This window comes from Alexandromys fortis, unplaced genomic scaffold (genome assembly GCF_014885135.2).
Source record: "Alexandromys fortis isolate MF-2015 unplaced genomic scaffold, M_Fortis_MF-2015_v1.1 scaffold_62, whole genome shotgun sequence".
Lineage (NCBI taxonomy): Eukaryota > Metazoa > Chordata > Mammalia > Rodentia > Cricetidae > Alexandromys > Alexandromys fortis.
Genome location: NW_026067942.1, coordinates 3,397,567 through 3,421,837, shown reverse-complemented (window position 1 = coordinate 3,421,837; position 24,271 = coordinate 3,397,567). Strand labels below are relative to the sequence as shown.

At 41.9% G+C, this 24,271-nt stretch overlaps 1 protein-coding gene across 2 annotated transcripts in view; it reads right to left on the bottom strand.

Moving 5' to 3' along the window:
* The window catches only part of Esrrg (estrogen related receptor gamma), a 541,176-nt gene that overhangs the window by 60,918 nt on the left and 455,987 nt on the right, over positions 1-24,271 (bottom strand). For both annotated transcript variants that reach the window (XM_050148263.1, XM_050148262.1), the window contains one exon: positions 2,666-2,776. In XM_050148263.1, the coding sequence (XP_050004220.1) occupies positions 2,666-2,776 (111 nt within the window). The remainder of the gene's footprint in view (positions 1-2,665; positions 2,777-24,271) is intronic.

The following is a 24,271-nucleotide window of genomic DNA, read 5'->3' as shown; positions in this document are numbered from 1 at the left end:
AGAGTCCACGGAGGAGATTTGTGGACAGAGCCAAAGTTTCAACTGTGTTTGCTACACACTTGCCTATCACTCTGTTTTTAACTCCTGCAACCCCATATGATAAGTGGCATTCTTTGGGTTTGATGAAGTAATAAAGAGACTTACTTATTAAAGATGTACATAGCACTTTTTCAAAATTATATATATACATATATATGAATATGTATGTGTGCATATTCTAGTACATATACATGTACTAGGATGTTGACTAGCTTGATTTTGTTCAGGTCTTGTGTAACCTTGAAATTATATTTTAAAACACACCAATATGGATATATGAATTATATTTATTTCAAATAGTCATCAATCCTTAACATGCATATTAATATTTGGGTAGAAATACTCCCAAATACCAACCTTTCTGATAAAATAATAAGACATGAAGCATATGATAGGCTCTTTTTGTAGCTTATAGGATTTGAAAGGAGCAATGTTTATTTTACACACCATGGATAGAACATCTTGTGTTTCTGCTTAGGCTGAGAGAGGTTTTCATTTTTTTTTCCTCTGAAGGAGCTAGAATCTCAGGACTAGAAGATTATGCATCAGTCAAGGGCACAAGCACGTAACCAGAGGGAACAGCGATTCTATTTTTTCACACGGGGAAAACATACAACCTGTTCTATATAAGTCACGGCTTCTGGACTTGCAGGTCAGAGCAATTCAACGAAAGCCCGGGCTTTCCCATCTTTTAGCAAACAGAATAGCCAACAGCATTGTTTCAGGGTAAGTCTTATTTAATGTTTCCCTAATTAGAATCAATAGAACCCAATTTTCATTCTTGGGCCTTTGTAGTACACAAACAGCCAGCCAGGGACGCAGAAATCTCCAGCCACCTTCCTGCAAAGCCCATGGCATCCCCTGATGCCTATCTGACAGGATCTGAAAATTAAGTTTTATAAATGTTTGTTACAAAAACACACTAATTGGATGGACTAAGGAAAATTAACACAATGGCCTTTAGATAACGAGCAACGATTCATTAGGAGCCCTCTTTTATCTCAGCCGAATGGAGCACCCTGCAATTGCTGTAATCTTAGAGGCACTTGACAAGCCACTTCCCAATTCTTCAGGTTTACCCAGAAAACGATAGATGTCCCTGTACTGTGTTGATTGACAAAGGGTCTGGTGCCCATTTTTTTTTCTGTTCATAGAGGAAATTATCAATGGTTTAGGTCAATGTGTGCTTAAAGAAAATGAGAAGTGGGCAATCCAAATATTATTGAACCAAGAAACACTAACCCGCTAATGAAATTAAGCATTCGTGTTTATTGCATTTTATTGTATTATCAGAAAGTTTTAAATTATAATGTGCAAAAAAAATATGCTTAATGCACTTATAGGCCATATCTGCAGAATTCCAAACTGTGTCTTCGCGGGCTGAGGAACGGATGCATGCCAGATTGGACAATTGAAGGTCTAATCAACATAACGTTTTCTGGAAAGGCAAAAAGAAACTCTGCCATATGTTCACTTAGGCTTTAATTTTATGTAAAATGGGCTGCTTTTCCTTTAACGCAGTGAAAATGGCCTTTCGTTTACAGTTCAGAGTCTGCTTTATTTACTTAACAGAGTCCCAGATGCTGCTGGTGCGGATGACGATGCTGGTGCCGATGGCGCACAGCACCGATCCTGCCTGGAAGTGGATTTCAGCTGGAAGTGGACTTTTTCATTTCCCTTGAAGGTAGATCAAAACAGCCTGATTTTCTCTCGACTGCTGGAGAACCAAGAGCAACTCTGTCTGCTGTGACAAAGACAGCTACATGCTACATGTGAGCATTCTTGCCACGGAAACACCGCTTTGGGCCGCCTCAGAATGCCAGGCGTAAACATGGAGATTGCTAGCTGGGCGGCACTGTAGCTGGCTATTAACTGTTTTCTTAGAAAATGGGATACAGCTATTGCCACCCTCTACACTCCAGTCCCTTTTAGTAAACGACAAAGAGAATGGGGTTTGTATGTTAGCTATGCACCAGCCATCCTTTCAAATTGCAGCCTGGTATCATAAAATCATGGGCTCTTTAAAAACAATTTCTAATGCCCATAAGGGCACCTGAGATGGAACCGCCAACCTCTGCTCATTATTAGTAGGCCCCACTCTCGTTTTAATCTATTGCTAGCTACTGTGTTAACCTTATAGAGCTCCAAATTAATGAGGCCCCTAATGTATTTTCATTGGGAGGTTGAGCAGCCAAACTCGTTTAGTTAGGGGAAAACTACGAAAGTCACTTTCTTGTGAAATCCGAAACTAACAGCTCCAATGAACTAATGGTCACAGTATGACCCATTTTATGTACCTCTGCAGAGAAAGACAACCACTCCGTGTACAATCCACACTGGGTAAGCTGTGCATTGATATGCTCACGCTTCTACACAGTGACTAGGCACAAACAGGGGGAGTAGAGAGTTACCATAAATATCTTTAAAAAGAAATGATAAAGTGATAAAGTTCATCAGTTGGGTTGACATCGCTCTTAATTGACAAGCCCTGAAAATAGAGTTCATGTTCTCCAATCAAGAGGTGTCTCCTTGGAGTCAGTAGAGATGGGCATGCCAACATTAGCAGACACAGTGCCAACTGGGAGGATCCTGGGCCTGGGAAGCCAGACACATCTGTTGTACTTACATGGCTTTTTGGCTGGCTGCACCAGCTGAGGGTTCAGGTACGGGCTGTTCTCAGCATCTATTCTGCGCTTGTACTTCTGTCGGCCCCCACGTACTCTGTCGAGACGTACCCCTGTGGACAGAGACAGACACTGGCTTACTGCTTAGGTAGGCACCTCACAATGGTCAAACACAACAATGGCATCTCCCAGGAGTGCTAAGGAGACAGATAGTGTAGCCGAGAGTGGACCAGTGTTACGAGAGAAGGCTAAAGAACTGGAAGCTAAACAGGATTGTCAGTGTGCAGAAACTATGGCTACCCATGGTTAGAAAACATAAAAGGCCTTTATTTCCTACAGAGCCATCAAAGTCGCCATTTGTACATCAGGGCAAAGACACACTTCCATATAAATTAATTCAAAGACGTCTCTCTGTTTGTAGTGCAGTACTTTCTCAAGGTAGACATCGCTAGTCTGTACCCTCATCTTCCATCACTCCTAAAAGCCCCATGTGTGGGACCCAGTCAACAGAAAGATGTAGAAAGATCTAAGTGACTCTCCTCTGCTTCACCTGTGGAACTGAATTAATAAAAAGAGCACCAACGGGCTTGGGGAAGGCGGGACTGATGCAAGCGGAAACTTCTGCATTAAGATGCCGATGGATTTCCTAAAGAGAATGTTATCTATCAGTTGACACATTATGAAGAGAACAAAGAGTGTGCAGGGCGGTACAAACAGGATAGACAGGAGTTTCTGTAGAGCGAATTCAGAAGGTAAGAATGTCAGGCCTACCTCTCAACTGTCTGTCTTCCTACCCTGTCTACGTAACTGCAGTTTTCAAAGCACTCCAATTCCACAGAATTCTATCTTCATTCTTCTAGTTGCTCGATCCTTTCTTTGCGACTGTTATCAATATTCTCTGACATTTGGCACTTTCCCCTTCCTTCCCCACTTAGTTAAGCTTTATATTCTCTCATCATTTTGCCTCTAAGATTTTTCCAGGTTATGTGAAGTGGTCTCATTTGAATACATCTGGGATGCACCGGAGGGACTAGTTATAGCCTTGATATCTATCAGCTAACTTCAACCAGGGGACAGCATTTAATCTGCTATTATAGGTAGCATGGAAAGTCAGGGAGAGAGAAGAGAGACAGACAGACAGACAGAGACAGACAGACAGAGAGCATGACATGCAAAAAGAAGTAAAACAGAACACTTTAGTCTCTTCTAAGATTGTTAGAACAAAAAAGCCCACAGAATGGACTTGGATCCATGGGCCCTGAATAGTCTATCAGTGCTTAATAGAGAATTCATATTTCCAATATAGTTGCACATCTAGCTGAGGAATTTCTTTTGATGTTTCTATGTACTTGCTGTGTAAGGACGTAAGTGCTTGTGTGTACATGTGGAGGTCAGAGGACAACTTGTAGGAGTTGCTTCTCTCCGTCCACATGGTGATATGGATCCCACATGGTGATATGGGGCTGGATCCCAGGCTGTCTGGCTTGGGAACAAATGATTTTGCTACCTGTGCTCTCAGGAGCCCAAAGCTGGTCCGTGTCTTAAAACGAAGTCTGTCTAGTGAGAAGCATTTAAAGATGGTACGAAGGTGGCTCAGCCCTAACATGCATAACATACATCGCTCACACTTCACTTTGACTCCTAGATGTGAGGGAAAAGCTGGGTGACAGTTACACACCTGTGACCCCAGCACTAGGAGGGAGAGCTGAGTGTGACAGGTACACACTTGTGACCCCAGCGCTTGGAGGAAGAGTTCAGTGTGACAGTTACACACCTGTGACCCCAGTGCTCAGAGGCAGAAACTGGAGGATCCTGGGTGCAGTGGCCAGCCATCCTAACCAAGTCAGGGAGCTCCAGGTTCAATAAGAATCCTTGGTTCCAAAACTAATGTACAAAGTGCTTGAGGAATGACATTGGACATTGACTCCTGGCCTCCACGTGCACATTCACAAATGTGCACGCAATACACAGGAAAGTATACACACATATACACCACACACGAGCTCTCAGATTTCAGCGCTATGGCCAGGTGCGTAGGCGGACATGGGTGGCTGGTATGTACATGTACATGGGGGTCATTCTTAGCCAAATTGGCTGTATCTATGGAGAAAGTGTGGTTCTGAAAAAATGTTTATTGATCATACACACACATACACACACACTCGTCAGTAGTTTCCTGCGACGTCATATCTTATATTTGCAGACACACTTTCTGAGCAGTGTGTGATAACCACCATCACTAGGCATCTCCGGTTCAGCTTTGGAAACTGACTTTCTGTCCATGCTCCACATGACTCCCATCTCCATCCCTTCCCATCTTGGGAGGTTAGCAGCTTTCCCCCATCCGTCTGCACATCCATCCTGCCTGAGCTGTCTATCCACCACACCCACACGTCTACCCAGTTCCTAAACGGCCAAGACCTTTCCACATACCCCAGGATTTCACTTTTTATTCTCTGAAGTGAAAATCAATTGGACAAAGAATTCTTTTATGACTTGTGAGTTTTATTTATATGACACTGGGGGGAAAGACGAGCTATTGATACCCATAAAGCATGAGATTAATAATCCTATAGTAAAACCTGACAGAGACTCAATATGCAGAGCAGTGTTCCTGCCAAGTTTGGATAACAATTAATAGCAAAATTTTCTGAAGTCAATATGTTTTAAAAGATCATAATAATGTATTCATGTGTGAATTCATTCCCAGTCACAAGCGGCCAAATATTAAAATTTTCAAGTATTTCAAAGTAAAATATATCTACTACTGCTTTTCAACTTTGCTTCCAAACCTGGGGAAATCTGCCTTTTATGCACCCCTGGAGGGACAGCGGCTGTCATCCTGGTGATTGTCTGTAGCTCCCTGCTCTCACAGGGAAGTTTAAAGGGCAATCCAGCTAACAATAGCTCCAAATGTCTCTGCACAGCACCATTCAGCAACTGATTTCTTTACACCAGAGCAAAACTCTGACCAAGAAGAGCCAGCCCCTTCTCACCTGGATCATCATACAAACATACTTAGAAACAGCAGTGTAAGGGCTAACCCAAACCCGAAGCGCTCTCTGAATAGGTGAGAACAGCTTCTTTGCCTTAGATTATTGACAACTGATGGACTCATTCATCTGACTAAAAATCTCAGAACTAAAATTTTTGGTTTCGTTTCTTTTGAGACATAATGTCACTTCATATCCCAGACTGGGAAACAAAGCAAGTCCCAATCTCAACAAAAACGAACAGGCAGTAACTAAATAACTAATTAAATAAATATGTTTTCCTAGAGCTAGTTATAATTTGTCCAATATGAAGCACAGAAACAATAATTACAACTTAAAGTTTCAAACCATTTTCACAAAAAATAAATAAAATATTTCTGATCAGTATTTGGGAGTACTAGGTTAGTTAGAATCAAATGTTGGTGGATTCAAAATTTTCCATCAAAAATAAATATGCTGTTTTTTAATACTCTTATAGTTTTAAATAAGCAATTTCTCCTTAGACTTTACTTGTAGCATACTTTTGAAGAAATTAACACATGAGGGTTTCTTTGCTCCTATAAAAATAATGAGCCCATGAAATCGCATGCGTGACAGAATTCTGAAGTTAATTAGGGTGACTTGATTGTCCACTCAAGCAGAGACCACCATTATCCTTTTTTTCAATAAATAAATAAATGAATAAAAGATTTTACTAGTTGGCATTTCCTACCTGCCCAAACATTTCCCAAGGCTTCTTCGGTTGTTGTGTGTGCCTGAAGGCCACGGGGGAGCCACAAATTGCACACACTGTCCAAATTTACAAAATGGAAAGAACCGGAGTAGGGCAAGGAGGAAAAAATGCTCTGAAGAGAACAAATGCTAAACAAAGCAGAGGGTCAGACCAAGGTCGCCTGGGTGGGCGCATGCTAAGCCAGCATGTTGTGTCCAAGTGGAAATTTTCTTGATATTATATGGTCAAAGTCAAAGGCAGCTCTCACTATTTTAACAGTGTGAAGTCAGATGGATTTCATATATATTCTTTCCCTTCAGGGAGTTATTAAGAGTACCTTCACCTACTTTCCTAATTTAAAATTAAGACATTTGTTATATTGTTCCAAAGTAAAAGTTTACTAAAAAACATGAAGGGTAAGATCCCAGCACACTTAAGAACAAAACAAATGATCACGCTCAGTACAAACAATCTTGAAATGATCATTCAAGAATATTAAACAACCAGTTGTGCTTGGTAAGAATGTTAACTAGCACTGACTACAGTGGAGGCGGGGAGGACTGTGAGAACTTACAAAGCTATGTCCACCCCCCCCCCCCAGTTTACTGTCTGGTACCCTGGTACTGGTGCTGACCCTCGCCTGTACTGTCTGGTAGCCTGTTACTGGCACTGACCCTCCCCTGAACTGTCTGGTAGCCTGTTACTGGCACTGACCTTCCCCTGTACTGTTTGGTACTCTGTTACTGGCACTGATTCTCCCCTGTACTGTCTGGTACCCTGGTACTGGCACTGACCCTCCCCGTACTGCCTGGTACTCTGTTACTGGCACTGACCCTCCCCTGTACTGTCTGGTACTCTGTTACTGGCACTGACCCTCCCCTGAACTATCTGGTACTCTGTTACTGGTGCTGACCCTCCCCTGAACTATCTGGTACTCTGTTACTGGTGCTGACCCTCCCCTTTACTTTCTGGTACCCTGTTACTGGCACTGATTCTCCCCTGTACTGTCTGGTACCCTGGTACTGGCACTGACCCTCCCCTGTACTGTCTGGTACTCTGTTACTGGCACTGACCCACCTGTACTTTCTGGTACCCTGGTATTGTGTTCTCTATCTGCTACCTCGCAGCCCCTCTCTCCTTCCCTGTAGGAGGAGAGCACATGACCGTACCCAGAATCCATCTGCTGGTGATTGCTGAGGGAAGGGTCTGTGCAGAGCATAGAGGAAATTCTCCTACAGGAGCTGCAGCAAAAGGCTGGAAGGATTAGCAGAGGCTAGCCCAGTACTGGAAATTTTCATGGCGGCTTCTGTTGGGGTTCTCCTTGGGGACAAAATCTGGGCAGCCATGCATGCTTACAGGGTTCACGGCAAGGGGATGAGTACAAATTATTTGTATGGGCACAAGGATGCTCTGGGGAAAACCATATTAACTGCCTGCAGACCATCTAAGATGCTGACAAACCAGCACTGGATGGTTTCTGTAACTATCATCATCTTCTCAAAGCCAACAGCAATCTTGTTAAATAAGACTTTGAGATTGAGCCCCATTCTCCCTGTTTTAACAGAATGCCTTCTGGTGCCTACTCTCAACAAGCACCGTCCACAATGTAACTCAATGAGCCAGTCCCAGCCTGATGTGGCATGGAGGAAATGAAAGCCAGGGCACTCCCTAGCCTCTACCAGAGCTCTACCAGAGCTCGTTATGTGCTAAACATTCGGGGGGAATTGAATTCTATATGTATTAGCGCACATATCCTCAAAGTAACCCACGAGGCAGTGCAAATCTTGTCCCATGTTATAGGTGGGAAAACCGTGATGCGTGAGAGTCGGATTCAGGTGTGAGCACTGGGGAGAATGCCTAGACCAGGAGATTAAAGGCACAGTTGCTAGGGGAAATGACAGCTGCACCCTGAGCTGGCACAGGTAAGAGGCAGAGCAGCGCTGGAAGAAGGGACAGGACTGCTTCCCTCAGTCCCTGTCCTGGTCACTCACGAGATGTTTCCACTCACCACTGTGAACCAACCCAAGGATGTCTTTTTTAAGAGGAAATTTAAATGGACGACTATCATGGAAAGCTGGCCCTGGGAACCACACAGCCTTCTAGGTGCACCCAACATACACACGTGGGTTAATGCTCATGAGACACCCCCCACCAAAAGCCCCTCGATTCCCAGATCCCCGAGGTGCAACCCACAGTTCTTGGCTGGCTCTAGGGCACTTGTAACCGAGATTGAGGCCCAGCCATAAAGGGCATGAATTTGAAATCCCTATCCACAAAACATTTAGCAAGGAAAGTGTTTTCTTCGCCTAGACAAAGTTGCTTGTATGCAGCATGCAGGTCGGAGCTGTGACACACACAAGTACAAATTAGGTCATGGGCAACAGGTGACATGTTCTAATTGAAAGCCTTCTGTCTGCAACTCTGACAAAAGGTGAAACAGAATAAATGAGTCTGGCAAGGCAGCCTGAGCCTCACAATACCCAATATCTCATTACTTTTAAACAGCTATCTATAAACTAATGCTGACAAGCTTTGAACCTTTTATTTCGGCTCAGGCAGAGGTTTCTGTGAAGGGGGAGAAAAAATAAAAGACAAGGAGAGAAAGGGGCATCGAGAACACGGCATTAAACATGCAACACCTACCATTATCACCTCCCCGGTGTAATTAGAACCCGCCTGCTCCAAAGGCACTATTTCTTCCTCGCCTCTGTCAGGGGCGTGCACGCTTGGCCTGCACTTGCTAAACATAGGGGCTGTCTTCAAAGAAGAAAAGAAAATCTTCCTTTGACTTCTGTGGGCTTTTTTTCCCCTGCTGTGTATGTGTGATTTGTGATGTGTGCACATATATGGCGGGGGTGCCTGTGGGTGGAGGCAGGCGAAGATTCCAAAATCCTCCATCAGTCTCTACCTTTTCCCTTGATCCTGACTCTTCCCCTAGAACTGAAGCTTGGCTGGTGAGCATTCAGCCTCCATGTCCCTTTCCTCGCTGCCAACAGCAGCACCCTTGTCGCAGGTGAACTCACGAGTGCCCGTGCCATGTCTTTCTTTTCCCAACACGCTCTTATTATGTTGCTTGGGCTAGTCTGAAACTCACTGCGTAGAAGAAGCTGGCCTCAGGAGGCGTGAACCCACGGGCCCAGCCATACCTGGCGTTTTATTGGGCACTGGAAATCTGAAGTCGGGCCTCGTGATTGCACGACAATTTTTCTTACACACTAAGCTACTTCCCCAAATATCCTTTCCTTTTTATCTTAAAAATTTCACATTCCTGCAGTGTATGTAGCCTATCAAACTATATTTTGCCTTATTTAAAGACGATAGCCCTTTGTACTTTTAGAAATTGCCATTTCTTGCCAATAAAGTTAGGAGGCAATGGACACACATATTAAATAGGGCGGGTCCCTCAAAACCAGTGCTTCCACGGATCCGCGGTAGGAGTGAGGCCGGCAGGAGTCTGTCTCCACACAACAGCGGTGCTCCGCTTGGGGCAGAGATCCCGTGAGCCACGCCCGTGTGTGGAATCAACACAGGGAATCAGCCTCACTGCTTTCTAAGTGGCTGAGCTGGGGGCTCTGACCATTCCACCTCACTGGATGGAACGACTACGATCAGAATCGAACAGCGGAACATGGATGCGGATTTCAAAGCATCTACACAGAGGTTTGCTCTGCAGTTTTTGGTTTTTAGAAACACGTGGCAAAGAATGTTGGCAACAGTCCAGAGGTTTGACAAAGTAGATAGGATCATGGACAATCCAGCTAAGACTTAGGAAACTTGAAGATAAACTTACAGAAATTCTCAGAAGAAAAATTTCAGTCCTCAAAAACACGTGATTTGCCAAAGACACTCAAGTGGCATTCGCAAGACACAGGCAGAAACCCAAGAGCTGGTTACAGACAACGAAGAGAAGCACAACGCCTAAAGATATTTCTCGGGCGAACATTATCATCTGGCAAGGTAAAATCTGAAACCAAGCAAATGTGGAAGCTGAGGGTGTAGTTCATCTGGTCCAGTGCTTGCTGCTGTTCATAAAGTCCCAGGTTTAACGCCCCACACCAGATAAACCAGGAAGGGTGAAGCTGAGCTTTAATACCAGCGCTGTGGGGAGGCAGACAAGAGGACCAGAAGTTCAGAATCAGCATAGAGTAAGGGCAAGGTTAGCTTGGTCTATATTGGTCCCTGTTAGTCGGATGGATGGATAGATAGATAGATAGATAGATAGATAGACAGACAGACAGACAGACAGACAGACAGACAGACAGATAGAGATAGATAGCCGGCCAGGCAGATAGATAAATAGATAGATAGATAGATAGATAGATAGACAGACAGACAGACAGACAGACAACAAAGTAAAATCTACCACAAGTATATCAAGAAATTGTGTATATTCTCAGGTTCTGTGTAGTGAAAATGTTACCCAATACATAAAATATATAGAAAAAAATCAGTTAAATAGTGAATAAATTTGGATATAATGTTAACATATACATTCCTAGGGGTAACAGGTTTCATGAGGCACAATGGCATATTTCTCAGCCCTTATGACACTGGCAGCAAGGAGTTTAACAGAATAGCAATAGTGAAAAGCATTCTCAGAATCCCATGGGAAGATGCGGTACACAAGAGCACAAAGGATGTTGCGTCCATTGTAACACTATGCAAAGATAAACTAAACAATGAAGTTAAGACGGCTACCAAGTTGCTGGGTGTGAACCACAGTCATCCTGTCTTACAGAGGAGGAAGTGGACTAGAGTTTCAAGGTCCTGTTATTAGGTCTTCAGTAGAAAAAAAAATGGAAAATAATGAAGGGATTCTGGAATGGAGACAGAGATGCTCTACTGGGTGCTACTGAAGAAAGACAACAATGCCTCCAAGACCCTAGACATACAGGCCACTCTCAACTGCTCTCCATTACCAAGAAGAGATATATACACAAGAAGGCATTATGATTTTATGTCTGATGTTCATGCTAAATGAGTAGCCAGGTCTTAATAAAAAAGGATTTCAAATTCAATATTAATTAGCATGAAATGTTAGAGATAAGTGATAGAGTTAGATATAAATAAATCTACACAATAAAGTTAAATCTCCTGTCAAAGATACTATCCACACCAGGGAAGCTCATATTCTTGAAGGTAAGTATTGAGGTTGGGCATGGTGGCACAGGCCCGAGTTCTCAGCATTTGGGAGGTTAAGGCAGGAAAATGTCAAATTCGAACCAAACCTGAGTTTATCCCACAAGACCCAAGGAACAGAAAAAAAGAGGGAAGAGGAGAAGGGAAAGAGAGAGGAGGGGGAAAGGAAGGGGGAAGAAGATGGGCAGCGAGGAAAGAAGAGAGGGAGGGAAGAAGGAGGGGGAAGAAGGAGGGGAAATTGTCTCCAAATGCTTCTACAGGAATTTAGAAGTACCTTGTATTTAAAGTAGAGTGTTTGGACTGGTATAGAAAATACACGTTGCGTGCACAGAGGCTAAACTCCCGAGATCCAGGAGGAGTCCATTGCATCAAGCAGGAAACTTCTGGACAGATGTTCTTTGGGTACTTGTGGCAGGGGACTTTTGTTCAAAGGACTCACAATGTGGGGTTCTAGCAAGAGCCAAGAACAGAGCAAAGGCACTTGTCTGGTCCTGAGGCAGCTCAAGGCCAGATGTTGTGAGTCAAAACCCCAGCTGTCACTGCTGTATGTAGAGAGGCAGAATTTCCCATGAAAAACCTCTGCTGTTTTCCAAACCAGTTTTCTTCGTCTATCCTGTTGATCAACGGTGTCCGTCTGTGTATCTGAAACACAGCCCGGCCCCCAAACAGACTTTAACACATTCTGCTGTATGCATTTTCAGCTGAATTCCACACACTGCTTGAAACGGGATCAAAGGCTCAAAAATACAGCCGAATGAGTTTTGCTGTATGCTTTAATTGCATATCAACAGCAGTGATTTTGCCATGTTGGTCACACACTTATTATGAAGGAAGACTCAAAAATACTAAAAAGTATCATTCATTAATCAGGTGTGTATATCTGTGTGGTTGATTTATTTTACATTTCTCCAGCTAGAATGCACATGCAAAAATCTATGGATCTCTCTGCAATGCCTTCTGCCTCTCTGTCTTGTTGTTTTTCTTAGTGTGCTGGTTATTACTCTTTAAAAGATAGGAAAACATGAAGGTCACAAACAAAGTGAAATACAAAAGAAGGGGAAAAGAGTTGGTTGGAAGGTAGAATCAAACACTTCAATATTTCAACATTCTTCCCAGACACTGTAAAAGGAAACAGCGGTTGATCTGCTCAGGGGATCTCAGTCAGATCTTCACATGAGAATTATATTTAGAATAATATTTAGATATTGAAAGTGAAACAGGAAAAACCATAGGTCCCCAGACTTGGGAGATTTGACAAATGAAAAAAACCATTCTCTTCCCAAGACACTTTTATTGCCTTCCTGCCTGGAAGCACATGAATGAAAAGGACCACGTGGTATGCTCTCCTCCAGTTCCAAGAGACTATGAATGAAATACTTAAGAAGATGGAAGTGACCCACAGATTTGGAGTCCGACGAGTGCCTGGGCAGCTGAAAACATAACATACTTCGTATCCTCAATCAGGGAAGATTGGAGCCAAATGGCCAGTGTTAGTGGAGCCGACAGCAGAAGGCTTGCTGGCATGGGTCTGAGTGCCTCTCACACTGACCTTGGCCAAATGCTTTTCCCTTTGTTCTCACCGATAATAGAGCAAATAAAATACCCGTTTGAAAAATGCTTGCAGCTTATTGCTGCATTAGGAAAAGATCAATGTCCACTGCCCATAGAGGGGGAGGCTGAAACTAGGAGATTACAGACAGCCTCGGGTTTGCTACCACATCTGGGGGAAGCTAAGCAGAAGACATACGGGCTGGGTTCAGCTGAGCAGAAGAGGATCACATAGTGGGAATTCTGAAAGCCACAGGAGGACTGGAGGGAGCTCTGTCACCGAACTAAACAGCACCTAAACTGCAAAATGAAAAAGATGTATGAAATATGACATGTTCCATTAAATGCATCAAAAAGATAAAGGTTGCATTTCAGCGTGCACAGCTGCCCAGAAATTCCAGTGTGTTTGCGGAGATGTAAACATATCCCAAATGTCCATGGGGCATGTTCCAAGATCCTTGGTGAACAGTGACAGTCCAGACAGCACTGAACTCCACACACACACACACCTGTGGCCCTTTCCATTTTTACTGAGTTCTGATTAAATACTTCGCCTCTAACTTTTGGTGTGAGGTGAGAGAAATTCAAGCACAATTTTCACGACAGTATGGATCAAGATTCCTTCTTAGCATACACCGTGCTCACCTCAGTGGGCTCCACCATTGCTTAAATCATGGCAGAAGTACATGAGCTCTCTGCAGCAGAGCCATGTTGTAGGCATCACGTTATTAAGAAAAGTAAGGGGACCCGAGCACAAGTGTTCTATAACTGTGGCTCCCAGATGAGGCCTAAGCTGCCAGGTGACTGGCAGCTTGGGGTACAGATGCCACAGACATGCTGGGGAAGGGAAACTCCACACATGGGGCAGAGGAAACAAGGCAGCCTGAGATTCCGTTGTGATTGTCTGAAGGAACGATAGTTGAAAACGTAATAGTTCTTTATTTCCAGAATTTTTCATTTGCTATTTTTAGACTGCAGTGGAATCTTCAGGGTATGAGGAAAGCTGTATACTCAGAGATAAACAAGCACACATGGTGAAGGCAACTGCTGTATACACACAGGTACGCAGATATAGATTATGTAAGAACAAACATTTTCAATCAATACATTATTTATTTTTATATCTGCCTAATAATTACATGACGTGATCAAGTACGGCTAAGAACAATTCATTTGTAAAGTATCTTCCTTGAAAGAGAAATACATATATGTGTTTTATATATATATATATATATAGAATATATAGGTAAATATGTGTATATTCTGCTTCTTTACATGACGCCATCAGTGTGTTCATGCACTTCTAGCTAATGATGTAGTACTTGGCCTGCCAGGTTGCTGGTTATAACTTTTGATGTTGGAAGAAGCCAACTGCTGGAACTTCCCTGATGGAAGCCAAGTGTGACAACTGGTTGCTTAAACTAATCACATTATATGTTGCTAGTGGTTTACAAATTATCCTTGAATTTCACTTATTCCCTCATTATGTAAAAGTGCAAATTAAATGACCCAATTGCTCAAGCTGTCCTATAGACTACAACACAAAACTCTAATTTCAAAATCTTATTTAGTAGGCACTCAGTCCAACACTAACGGAAAGGGGTTTTCATTGGAGTTCATTTCTAACAAGGTTATAAGTTTAATAACCCAGACCCCGTCCTAGCACCTGTCAGTTAAAAGTGCTGACATGCTTTGCTTCAAACAAGCCCTCTTAAAAAGAGAATCACTTGGGAAGTCCCTGTGGCCATTTGTAGAGGACAGTGACAAAGACTTTCTTAAATCCATCCATCATATTTACTCAGTGTTTCCATCTCCTTCCCAGAGAACTATGCTGGACCCGCAGGTCAGGCCTTGGTGCCCTGGCAGTCTATTGTCACTAGGCTCTACAAAGTCATCAATGGGAGTTAGTTAGTGGAGACTGCTTCCTTTGCTGGGTCTACTACAGGAAGAGGACTTTCAGATTCAGAACAGCAGAACCAAGCTGTGGACTTTTCAGACAGTCACATGAAGAAGTACGAACTGGAGATTAGGGGCTGGAGAGATGGAGGGTGGTAACGAGCATGGGCTCCATGTTTAGTTCACAGCACCCATATGGCTGTTCATAACCATCGGTAACTCTAGCTCCAGCAGGTCTGATACCCTCTGCTGTTTGAAGGCACTGCGCACACACACACACACACACACACACACTGCACATTCATGCATAGACGCAGGCATTCATACATACAAAATAAAATATTTTTTAAAGAATTAGAATTTAGGTTAGGCAGTAGTGGCGCACGCCTTTAATCCCAGCACTCGGGAAGCAGAGGCAGGCAGATCTCTGTGAGTTCGAGGCCAGCCTGGTTTACAAGAGCTAGTTCCAGAACAGGAACCAAAAGCTACGGAGAAACCCTATCTTGAAAAATCAAATAAGGAAAAAAAAAGAATTAGAATTTAGGACTGAAAGGCACTTCCTTTGGGTTAGGGAACCATTGGGTACAAAGGGACAGAATGTGTTTCTAGAATAACTCTGAAGGAAGTGACATGGACAGGAAATGTAAGGATCAGAGACAGCAGGGGGTTGAACTTTCAAAATTTGAATGTTCTTTTTATGAGAAGTAAAACATTGAAAGTAGGTGGGAAAACTCACGCTCCTACTATTTTCAAGTACATGAAGGTGCATTATAAAAATCTTTCCTTATGCATAAATAACACATCACATAATTAATATGTCTTCTTATAAAGCATAAGACACACTGGATATTTGGACAGTTCCTATACCCAGATAGCATCATAACAAGTACAGACAAGATTAGTCGGTCCATGTGCATGTGTGTGTGTGCCTGTGTGTGTGTGAGAGAGAGAGAAGAGTGAGTGTGTGTATGTGCATAGCATATGCATGCAAGTGTGTGTGTGTGTGTGTGTGTGTGTGTGTGTGTTAATTAGCAAAAGACAGGAGACAAATGTAAATCCCTACTGAGAGAAACGGTTACACCACAGCTTCTGTTGATCAAGCAACATGGGCTTCTCCAACAGAGATACTAGATTCTCCTCAAGAACAGTTTGCAGAAACTTATTTTTAAGACTCTCAGAGAAAACTACAAGGGATGCCCCCACCCCACCCTGGAAGCTGCAACCGTGTCCTAATCCATCACAAAGGTCACTGCTGGGCAATGTGAGGCCTCTGCTCCATCCTCAGGGCCTCCATGGCTGGCCTCGCAGCACTGGGAATCCCTGTTGGCCTTGGAAATGAAAGACCGTGAAATTGAACCCACAGAAGCACAAAGCAGATCAAGAGAGGACAGCAAGGGCCCAGAAGAGTTAAGACTGGAAAAAGAAGAACATGTCTCTTTTTTTTTCAAAAGTTTGAGATGACCCCATGTCTTGGCTTATTCATGCATTGGAGCTTGTCCTAAAGTGGACAGCAAAGCTGAGAGCTTGCATGTTTGGGGATGCAGTTGGCATAAAAGCTGTTCTCACCTGCATTCATTTCTTCCCCCATTTTCTAATTAATAATTATATATAAATATAATAGTACTGTATGAGGAGTCAAATTAGCTCTTTCTAAAAAGGTTTTGCACAAGCTTACATACTTTCGGGGGAAAATAAAACTCTGTTCTTGTTATTTAGATTATTCCAGATTTTAAATAACTCACAAGAAACAATTTAAATTTATTTGATATTCTTTAACCCCTTTGTGTGTGTGATATATACATAGGCACTTGTGTGTACACCTTGCTTATTGCTGTGTGTGCATCTGTGTGTGCAAGTGTGAGAGAGGAGAGGCCAATGTCAGGTGTTTTCCTCGACCTATCAGTGAATGAAGCACTCACTGATTGGCTGGACGGCCTGCCACACCTCCGCCTGTGAGCTCCAGGGATCTATGTGCCCATGAACTGCATTTCTCTAGCACTGAAGTGACTTATACACACCAGCCCATCAAGAGCAGCCTTTATGTGGGTGCAGGGGACAGAAACTCAGGATCCTGCTCTTGAAAAGTAAGTACTGTTCTCTGAGCCATCTGCCCAGCCTAAGCCTTTAAAAGACTTCGCGTCATGTCTTGGTTAACTGATGCAGGTGGGTGGTGGGCATCCCACTGTGGACTTGGTATATCCCTAGGATATGGTCCTGGCACATGAAAGAAAGCTAACTTAGCCTGAGCCTGAGGGAGTGAGCTGGCAGACAGCAATCCTCCATGGTTTCTGCCTCAAATTCTTGCTTGAGTTCTTGCTTTGACTTCCCTGGGAAGGAACCTGCAACCTGCCCATCACTCCCCTAAGTTGCTTTTGTCCTTGGTCTTATCAACAGAAAGGAAGTCAGAACCCACCTGCTCCGTTATTTGTAGTACTGCAGATGGGAAAAAATTGAGTTGGGCTTTGTAACTCCCCATGTATTTGACTGTCAGATTTACCTTCTTTTGAGAGTGGAACTGAAGGATATCATGTGTACTGGAGTAATATTAGCATCATCAGTTGCCTGTATCCTATTAAAAGCCCAGATATCATGGTACCAAACAATCTTGTAAAAAAAAAGTCTTTGCAAATTAGAATGAAGATAGAAGTTATTGAAATCATTTCAATCATTCATTCAAAGAAAATAAGATTGTTCATTTATCAATGTGTGTGACCCTAAAATGAGAAAAATTCAAAGGGTTACATACAATATCAATATGAGCGAGGAACAGAGATTAAAAGCATCTACAGAAAACAAACAAATGAACACTTCTTGGTATTTTTCATGCATCCCTGGTGCTTATTGTAAATTTTGGTTTTCAAATATGAAGTAAGAAGAAAAATAAAATGAAGAATATGGAATAAGCTTTTCAAATTTATGTTATGTTCCATTGAGCAAGCTAGCAATATACCCAAAAGCGCTGCACACAAAGTTTTAACAAAGAACTGCACTAATATAGACTTCTCTCTAAATCTGAATTCTTTTTAACTAAGTTGGAATAAGACCTTGAATGAATTGGAGTGACCTCGGTTGAGAACACACTACTACAAATAGCGTATTTGAAATCAAGGAGTCAAGCACACAATGAGTAACTATATTTACAGATTAAATGGGAGAGAAAAACCTCAATCTTTGAGGAGACATATTTTCACAATGAGGATGCGATATTTATAGCTATCATTGCTGCAATGAATGTTTGTGGATAGTCATGCATGAGGGTCAAAAGTCACCCCCACACTAGCAAATAGCTCCCACAAAAATCAAGCCCACAGCCCATACGTGTTCCAAGCCTAAGAAGGGAAAATCCAATACCACATATTTAAATGAAGCTTTCAGATCTAAGAAGGTATTTTCTTTACAATGACGTCCAGGAGTAACAATATTCCATTTCTCATGAATAACATAGAAATATGTGCACATGACTAATGGCTACAGTAATACTCTCTAAGAATTTAAATCCCTATGATTATTTAATTTTTTTGTATGCTATTCACCTCACCTCTGGGACTTCCTGGGTCATTATGGGCTTTCTAAGAGTTTGAAATGACATAAAACTAAAAAAAAAAAAAAAACCTTTTGAGAAATTTAGATTGCTAAAGTAATGCTTGTTAAAGGGTATATAACTGAATTTTTTTAAAAACGAAAACAATAGTTGATGTTTTATTTTAAACAAAGTTTAACAGACATCTATGGAAAAAGGACAGGAGGTGTTCTTACTATTTAGGGAGCATCTATTAAGTGCAATCATATATCTATGTCAACTTCTATTTATACAAGATGATTGCCTAAGTAAGTGGGGCTTTCAAACCCCCCCTTCAATTAGCACCCCATCACATTAAAAAGACAATTTGTCATGCTTGCAAGTTCCATATCTCCTCTCCAGCCACACCTGTGTGATGAATGAGGGTTTAATGAACAAGATCATGTGCTTGGTACCTCGGTAGAAACTGAGCATTGCGACCTCACATGCATCCGCAGTAAACTGAAGAGAGGAACAACTGCATTTAAGTTAAAAATAGACATGTATTCGGGAGAATCCAGAGACACACCATTTTTGAAAGAGTCAGAATCTCCTTCACAATCAATAATGCTGTTTCTTATCAGTGCTTAGAACCAAATGTGAGTTACCTTTTGAAAACTCTAGTCAAGAGTTAGAAGGTTCGGCAGTTAAGAGTACTTACTGCTCTTTGTGGGGGACCCATGTTTCGTTCCCAGCACCCGTGTATGTGAGTTGTAAGCTAAAGCCAATGACTCTGGCGCCAGGAAGACGCGAGGTCTTGGCCTCCGTGGGCACCCGCACTGAGAAGTCCATGACCACAAACAGCAGACCTCACTCGCATATTTAAAACAATAAAAATAAATAACAAAAGCCAGTCTGGTGCATTTAGGAAAGATAAACAATCTATATTTTGACTACAATCCGTGGCTAACTCAAATTTTTTCTTTCATTTTTGACAGTATAATATGACATCATTTCTTACTCCCTTCAGACCCTTCCCTATTCTCCTCCTTGCTCTCTTCTGAAGTTTAAGAAGAAAGCTGATGTGATTCTGCCAATGTCTGGTAGAGAAGGCTTTAGACTTTGGGGGAAAGAGTTAATGAATTACAGACCTGAAAGCAGGATTCATGGATAGTCTGAAATTTCTGTACAAGAGTAGAGTGGGTGTCTGTCAAGGGCTTATGAGAACAAATTTATGGAAAATAACTAAGAGTAAAGCTTTGTTCTTATTAAGAAACATGAATATGTATGTAATTTTAGCCAGACTAAATTAAACCAAAAATGAATAAATAAAAAAATAAGGACAATAATTGTTTTCACAAGGGAAGGATGTGCCTCCCTGCCCCCTTTTGCTTTGGAGTTTCAAAAAATAATTCACATTTTAAAATAAAACTGTTTGGAAAGAAACAAAAGGGAAATTGTTTGCAAAGAATTCCCCCAGCAGCAAAATCCCTGTACAGCCCAGCACACACATGCATGTACCCATACACATATGCACACGTACTATGCACACACACGACACATACACTTCTGACAATAAGCACTTTAAATAGGGATAGTCTGTAGGCTAAACAGTGTTTGACGTGAGCATAATCCGTGAACATTAGAGTCTGTGAAAGCCCTCTGTTGCTGCTGGGGTGTGTCCTCCGTCGCTGCTAAGGTGATACTGACCTCCATTCTAATCTCACACTTCAGAAGGTGGATACTTCTGAAGTTACATGAGCTGGAATTTGGACCAAATCCCATGTGGTTTTTTTTTTATCAGTAACAGTATAAATAGGCAACCTATCATTGGTATGTGCACCCCTCTGTGCCTTTGTAGGCATGGTATATTAACATGTTCTCCCTAGCTAATGCTCAATCATCATTGTGAAACCAACAGCAATAAATATATGAATTATACCTGTGGTTTCACTTTCATTTTCAATCTGATGGTTTAATTTGATTGAAACCACTGATCATTACGGCTTTTCTTTAAAAGCAGAGGAAATTGGTATTTGAGTTTCGACAAGCTTGCAAATTAGGTTGTTCTTATGACTCTCATTTCCTTGAGCCCCTGGTTCTTCTACCCCCTTTTGATATACCCAAACCAGAGAGCAAGGAGCTACCCTTAAACAAACAATACAATCTGCACCACTTCCATTAATAAATTTATTGCTATGAATTTATTCATGCATGTTATCTGTATAAATATATACCTATAATTTTAATGCTTTTCTGCCCCTGAGAACTCAAATGTATTAATGGCCTCCATTTCAAACTTTGGAATATAGTTGATGGTAACGTGGAAGTAACTAGCTAATATCAATACATCACTTGTATTTGGATTGTAATTCAGAACCATCAGTATAAGACTACTAACTACTACCTGGCTTACAGGCTCAAGGAACTTGAGGAAGACAGGGTTAGTGTTTTGCATTTGTTTTCCTAGTTCCAAGCTTCTTTATATTAACATAGAGAAGATACTTTGGGGTGGGGAGGCGGCTTACTGGAAAAAGGGCTTCATCCCTAAAAGCTGAAGCCTGGAACTTGGACTTCAGAACCCAAGTTAAAGGCAGATGGGTGTGATAACCGCCTGTAATCCAGGAGAAAGAAGAGACAGAAGATCCTTCAGACAAACCGACTACTGATCCAAACTAGAACTAATCAGCTCTGGGTTCAACAGGAGACCATGCCCTAAGAGCACTCATGGAAGAAACATGATGTCATCTCTGGGCCTCCAAATGCACATGTACACACATAAATGCATATTACACTCTTTTACTGACAGCTGGCCATGGCTTAGTGACAATGTGATACTCCATTTGCAGAATGCCAAGAAAGTTAACCCTAGTAACACAGGACAATGTATGGTCTTTGTCCCTCGTTCCTGATTCAACACTCTGCAGTTTTGCCAGTGGGGAAGATGGACGGATTCTCTTGCAAGTTTCAATGAGGTGAACTTGGTGGGTTACTGGATGGCCTCAGAATGACATATGGCCTCTGGAAACACCAGACATTTATGAGAACTTTGGAATGCTCAGCCCTGCCTTCCAAATGTCCATAGAAGGGAGCAGGGACAAAGACTCAGTTATTCACAAGTGGCCAATTACGTCTATGATGCTACGCATCCATAACAGTCAATGAACCAATGAGATTCAAGGAGATCTGGTTTGGATAACACTGTGGTGAGGGGGGCACAGTGAGAAAGAGGATGGGCCTCTGTGTTCCTGGTAATCAGAGCCCTGACTTTGTAGGAGTGCACTCAAGCAGTTATAACTAAAATATTTAATTCCTGAATACCTTGTGACACACAGAGAATTAGCCTTTTCCAATTGTGTTAGAAAAGAACTTACCATGGCAAAACCCAAATAGCTGCTAGACCTCAGTTTCTTAGGGCCAGCTCACACAATGAAAAAATAAAGGTATTTGGAGAAATGTCTACGGTTAGAAGCATTCAAAGTAAACAAGTCGATTTGTGTGTAGTAGAAAAACAAGGAAGCAACGTGGGGGTGGCATATGCATATCAACAAATAAATAAGCCATCTAGAAGGGGCCTCCATTAGATTAGTCTTGAATAAACTGGGCATTAAAATCAATGACATCAACGGATTGTAACTCATTGGCTCAACCAGAAATCCACAAGCTCACATCGCCATATGTAAACACATGTGTAACCTTATGGAGTGGAATAATGGCCCAATTCAAATTAACACGAGGCAGACATTTTTACCACCCTGAAATGGGCAAGCACCATTTCACAGTGGAACGCCTGGCACACAGCTCCGGCACAGGGAGGAGGCCCATGGCACCGGAAGTAAGAAAGGCCAGTTGAGTGTCCCCTGATATGATGCACTAAGATCAATGAGTCAATTCTCTGGCTGACCTGACAAGCAAGCGCCATATGAATCTCATGAAACAGCATCATGACGACATGTCTATGGACGCTCCAAAATCACTGACCTGTAGTCTTCCACATCGTCAGGCGTGAAAGTCAGTGGAAGGAGGTAGATTCAAGTGGAAACTCACATTCGGTGGCAACGGTGATGCACTGGTCTTGGGGTTTCTGTCAGTCTTTGACAATTTTGCCTCTCTTGTTTCCTTCTAGGCTACATATTTCTGTACTTAATTCTCTCCTCCCCTCAAATATTCCAAAATGTTAGATAGACTTATCTGGAATCAATTACAATGAAACACCCCCTTAACCTCTAATGGACCTTGATGCTTGCTTTTTTTTTTTATTTTTTCAACACCCTCAACCTACATTTTCAATTGATGTTAATGACCCTGGGATTACTACAATTTCAGAATGGTGCTACCATCCTGAGAAAAACTGCCAGAGGGGTTAATCAGAAGGAAATTTGTAAACCGTTTCTCAGCTTATGACGCACTTCAGCTACTTTACACCATCTTGCGTGGGTGGAGCAGGAGGAAGCTCCGTCTCACCTCACCTGTGAGGAAATGGAAGCGGGTCCCATCCTTACTGACAGTGTGGGTTGCAGCAAACCCTTCTAACTTCAGGACTCCTGCGAACATCCACTTTGCAGTGTCACAGAAAGGAAGAAAAGAGGGGGAGGGGTGCCCTGAAACCCGTCAGCACTGAGCATACTGAGCAAGGTGAATGAGTACAGTTCACATACGCAAGCAAGGCCTCTATCTGTCTTCTTCTTTGTTGTTCTGCTTCTTAACAAAAACGGAGAGTGCTTTATTGTTAGTTGTATATTGGGGGGTGAGTTAGAAGCGAAAAGAACAGAAAAGGAATGAACAAAATCAATGATAGTTGGTGGCGAATTCCATATATTTGAAACTCAACTTTACTGTTTTAATTAAATGGAAATAGAAGCTCATTGTTTTAAGGACATTAAAAAGACAATTAAAACCTGACTTTGCAACCCCCAAACACAGCCCAAACCCATCTTTTCAATGTGGAATGCCTTCAACAACCAACCAACCACAGTTTAGAAGATCAGATTCTGATAACAACTGATTGTAGCTACTGCCTGCATTCCTATTATTGCCCTGAAAACCCGACCAATTACCAACCTGCCACTCTGTGCTCTTCTGTGAAGTCTGGACACTTTTTCTAGAGTCTGAAGTAATTGACAGAGTGGTGGACATGAACTCACAGGGATATGTAAGTACGTCTGAACACATCCCCAGTGATATTTTTAGGATTCATTCCATATACACAAATGGACATGTAATAGTATCTCCCTGGATTCCACATCAGAAACATCTCTTCCATGTGGTCTAAAGAAGCAGAAGAGAGACTGACTTCACATGCATGAGGCTTGCACAAAGCTCCTCCCTCCATCAATTTCCATGTATACTGCCTGTTCGTAAGGTGAAGTGAAAAACGACCTAGCCATGTGTCTGCCTGTCTGTTGATCCTCTATCAGCTCTCAATCTCTCTATCTCTTTCTATCCATCCATCCATCATCTATCTATCTGTCTGTCTATCTATCCATCTATCATCTATCTTATATTGAACTACCATCTATCATCCACCTTTTTATCATCAATCAATTAATCATCATTTCTCAGTCTCTTGAATCAAATATGAATATATAGTGTATAATTAATATATACTAAAGTATACACTTTAAAACATATTATTTATTATATTAATTAAAAATATAAATATAATATCGATATGATATATTTATATATAATATACATACTATATATGATGCTTGCAATTATATATCATGTATCACATGTTTTATGTGAATATATAATAGATATAACAAATATGTCATATTTATTATATAATTTGTATTTTTTATATATAATATATTATAAT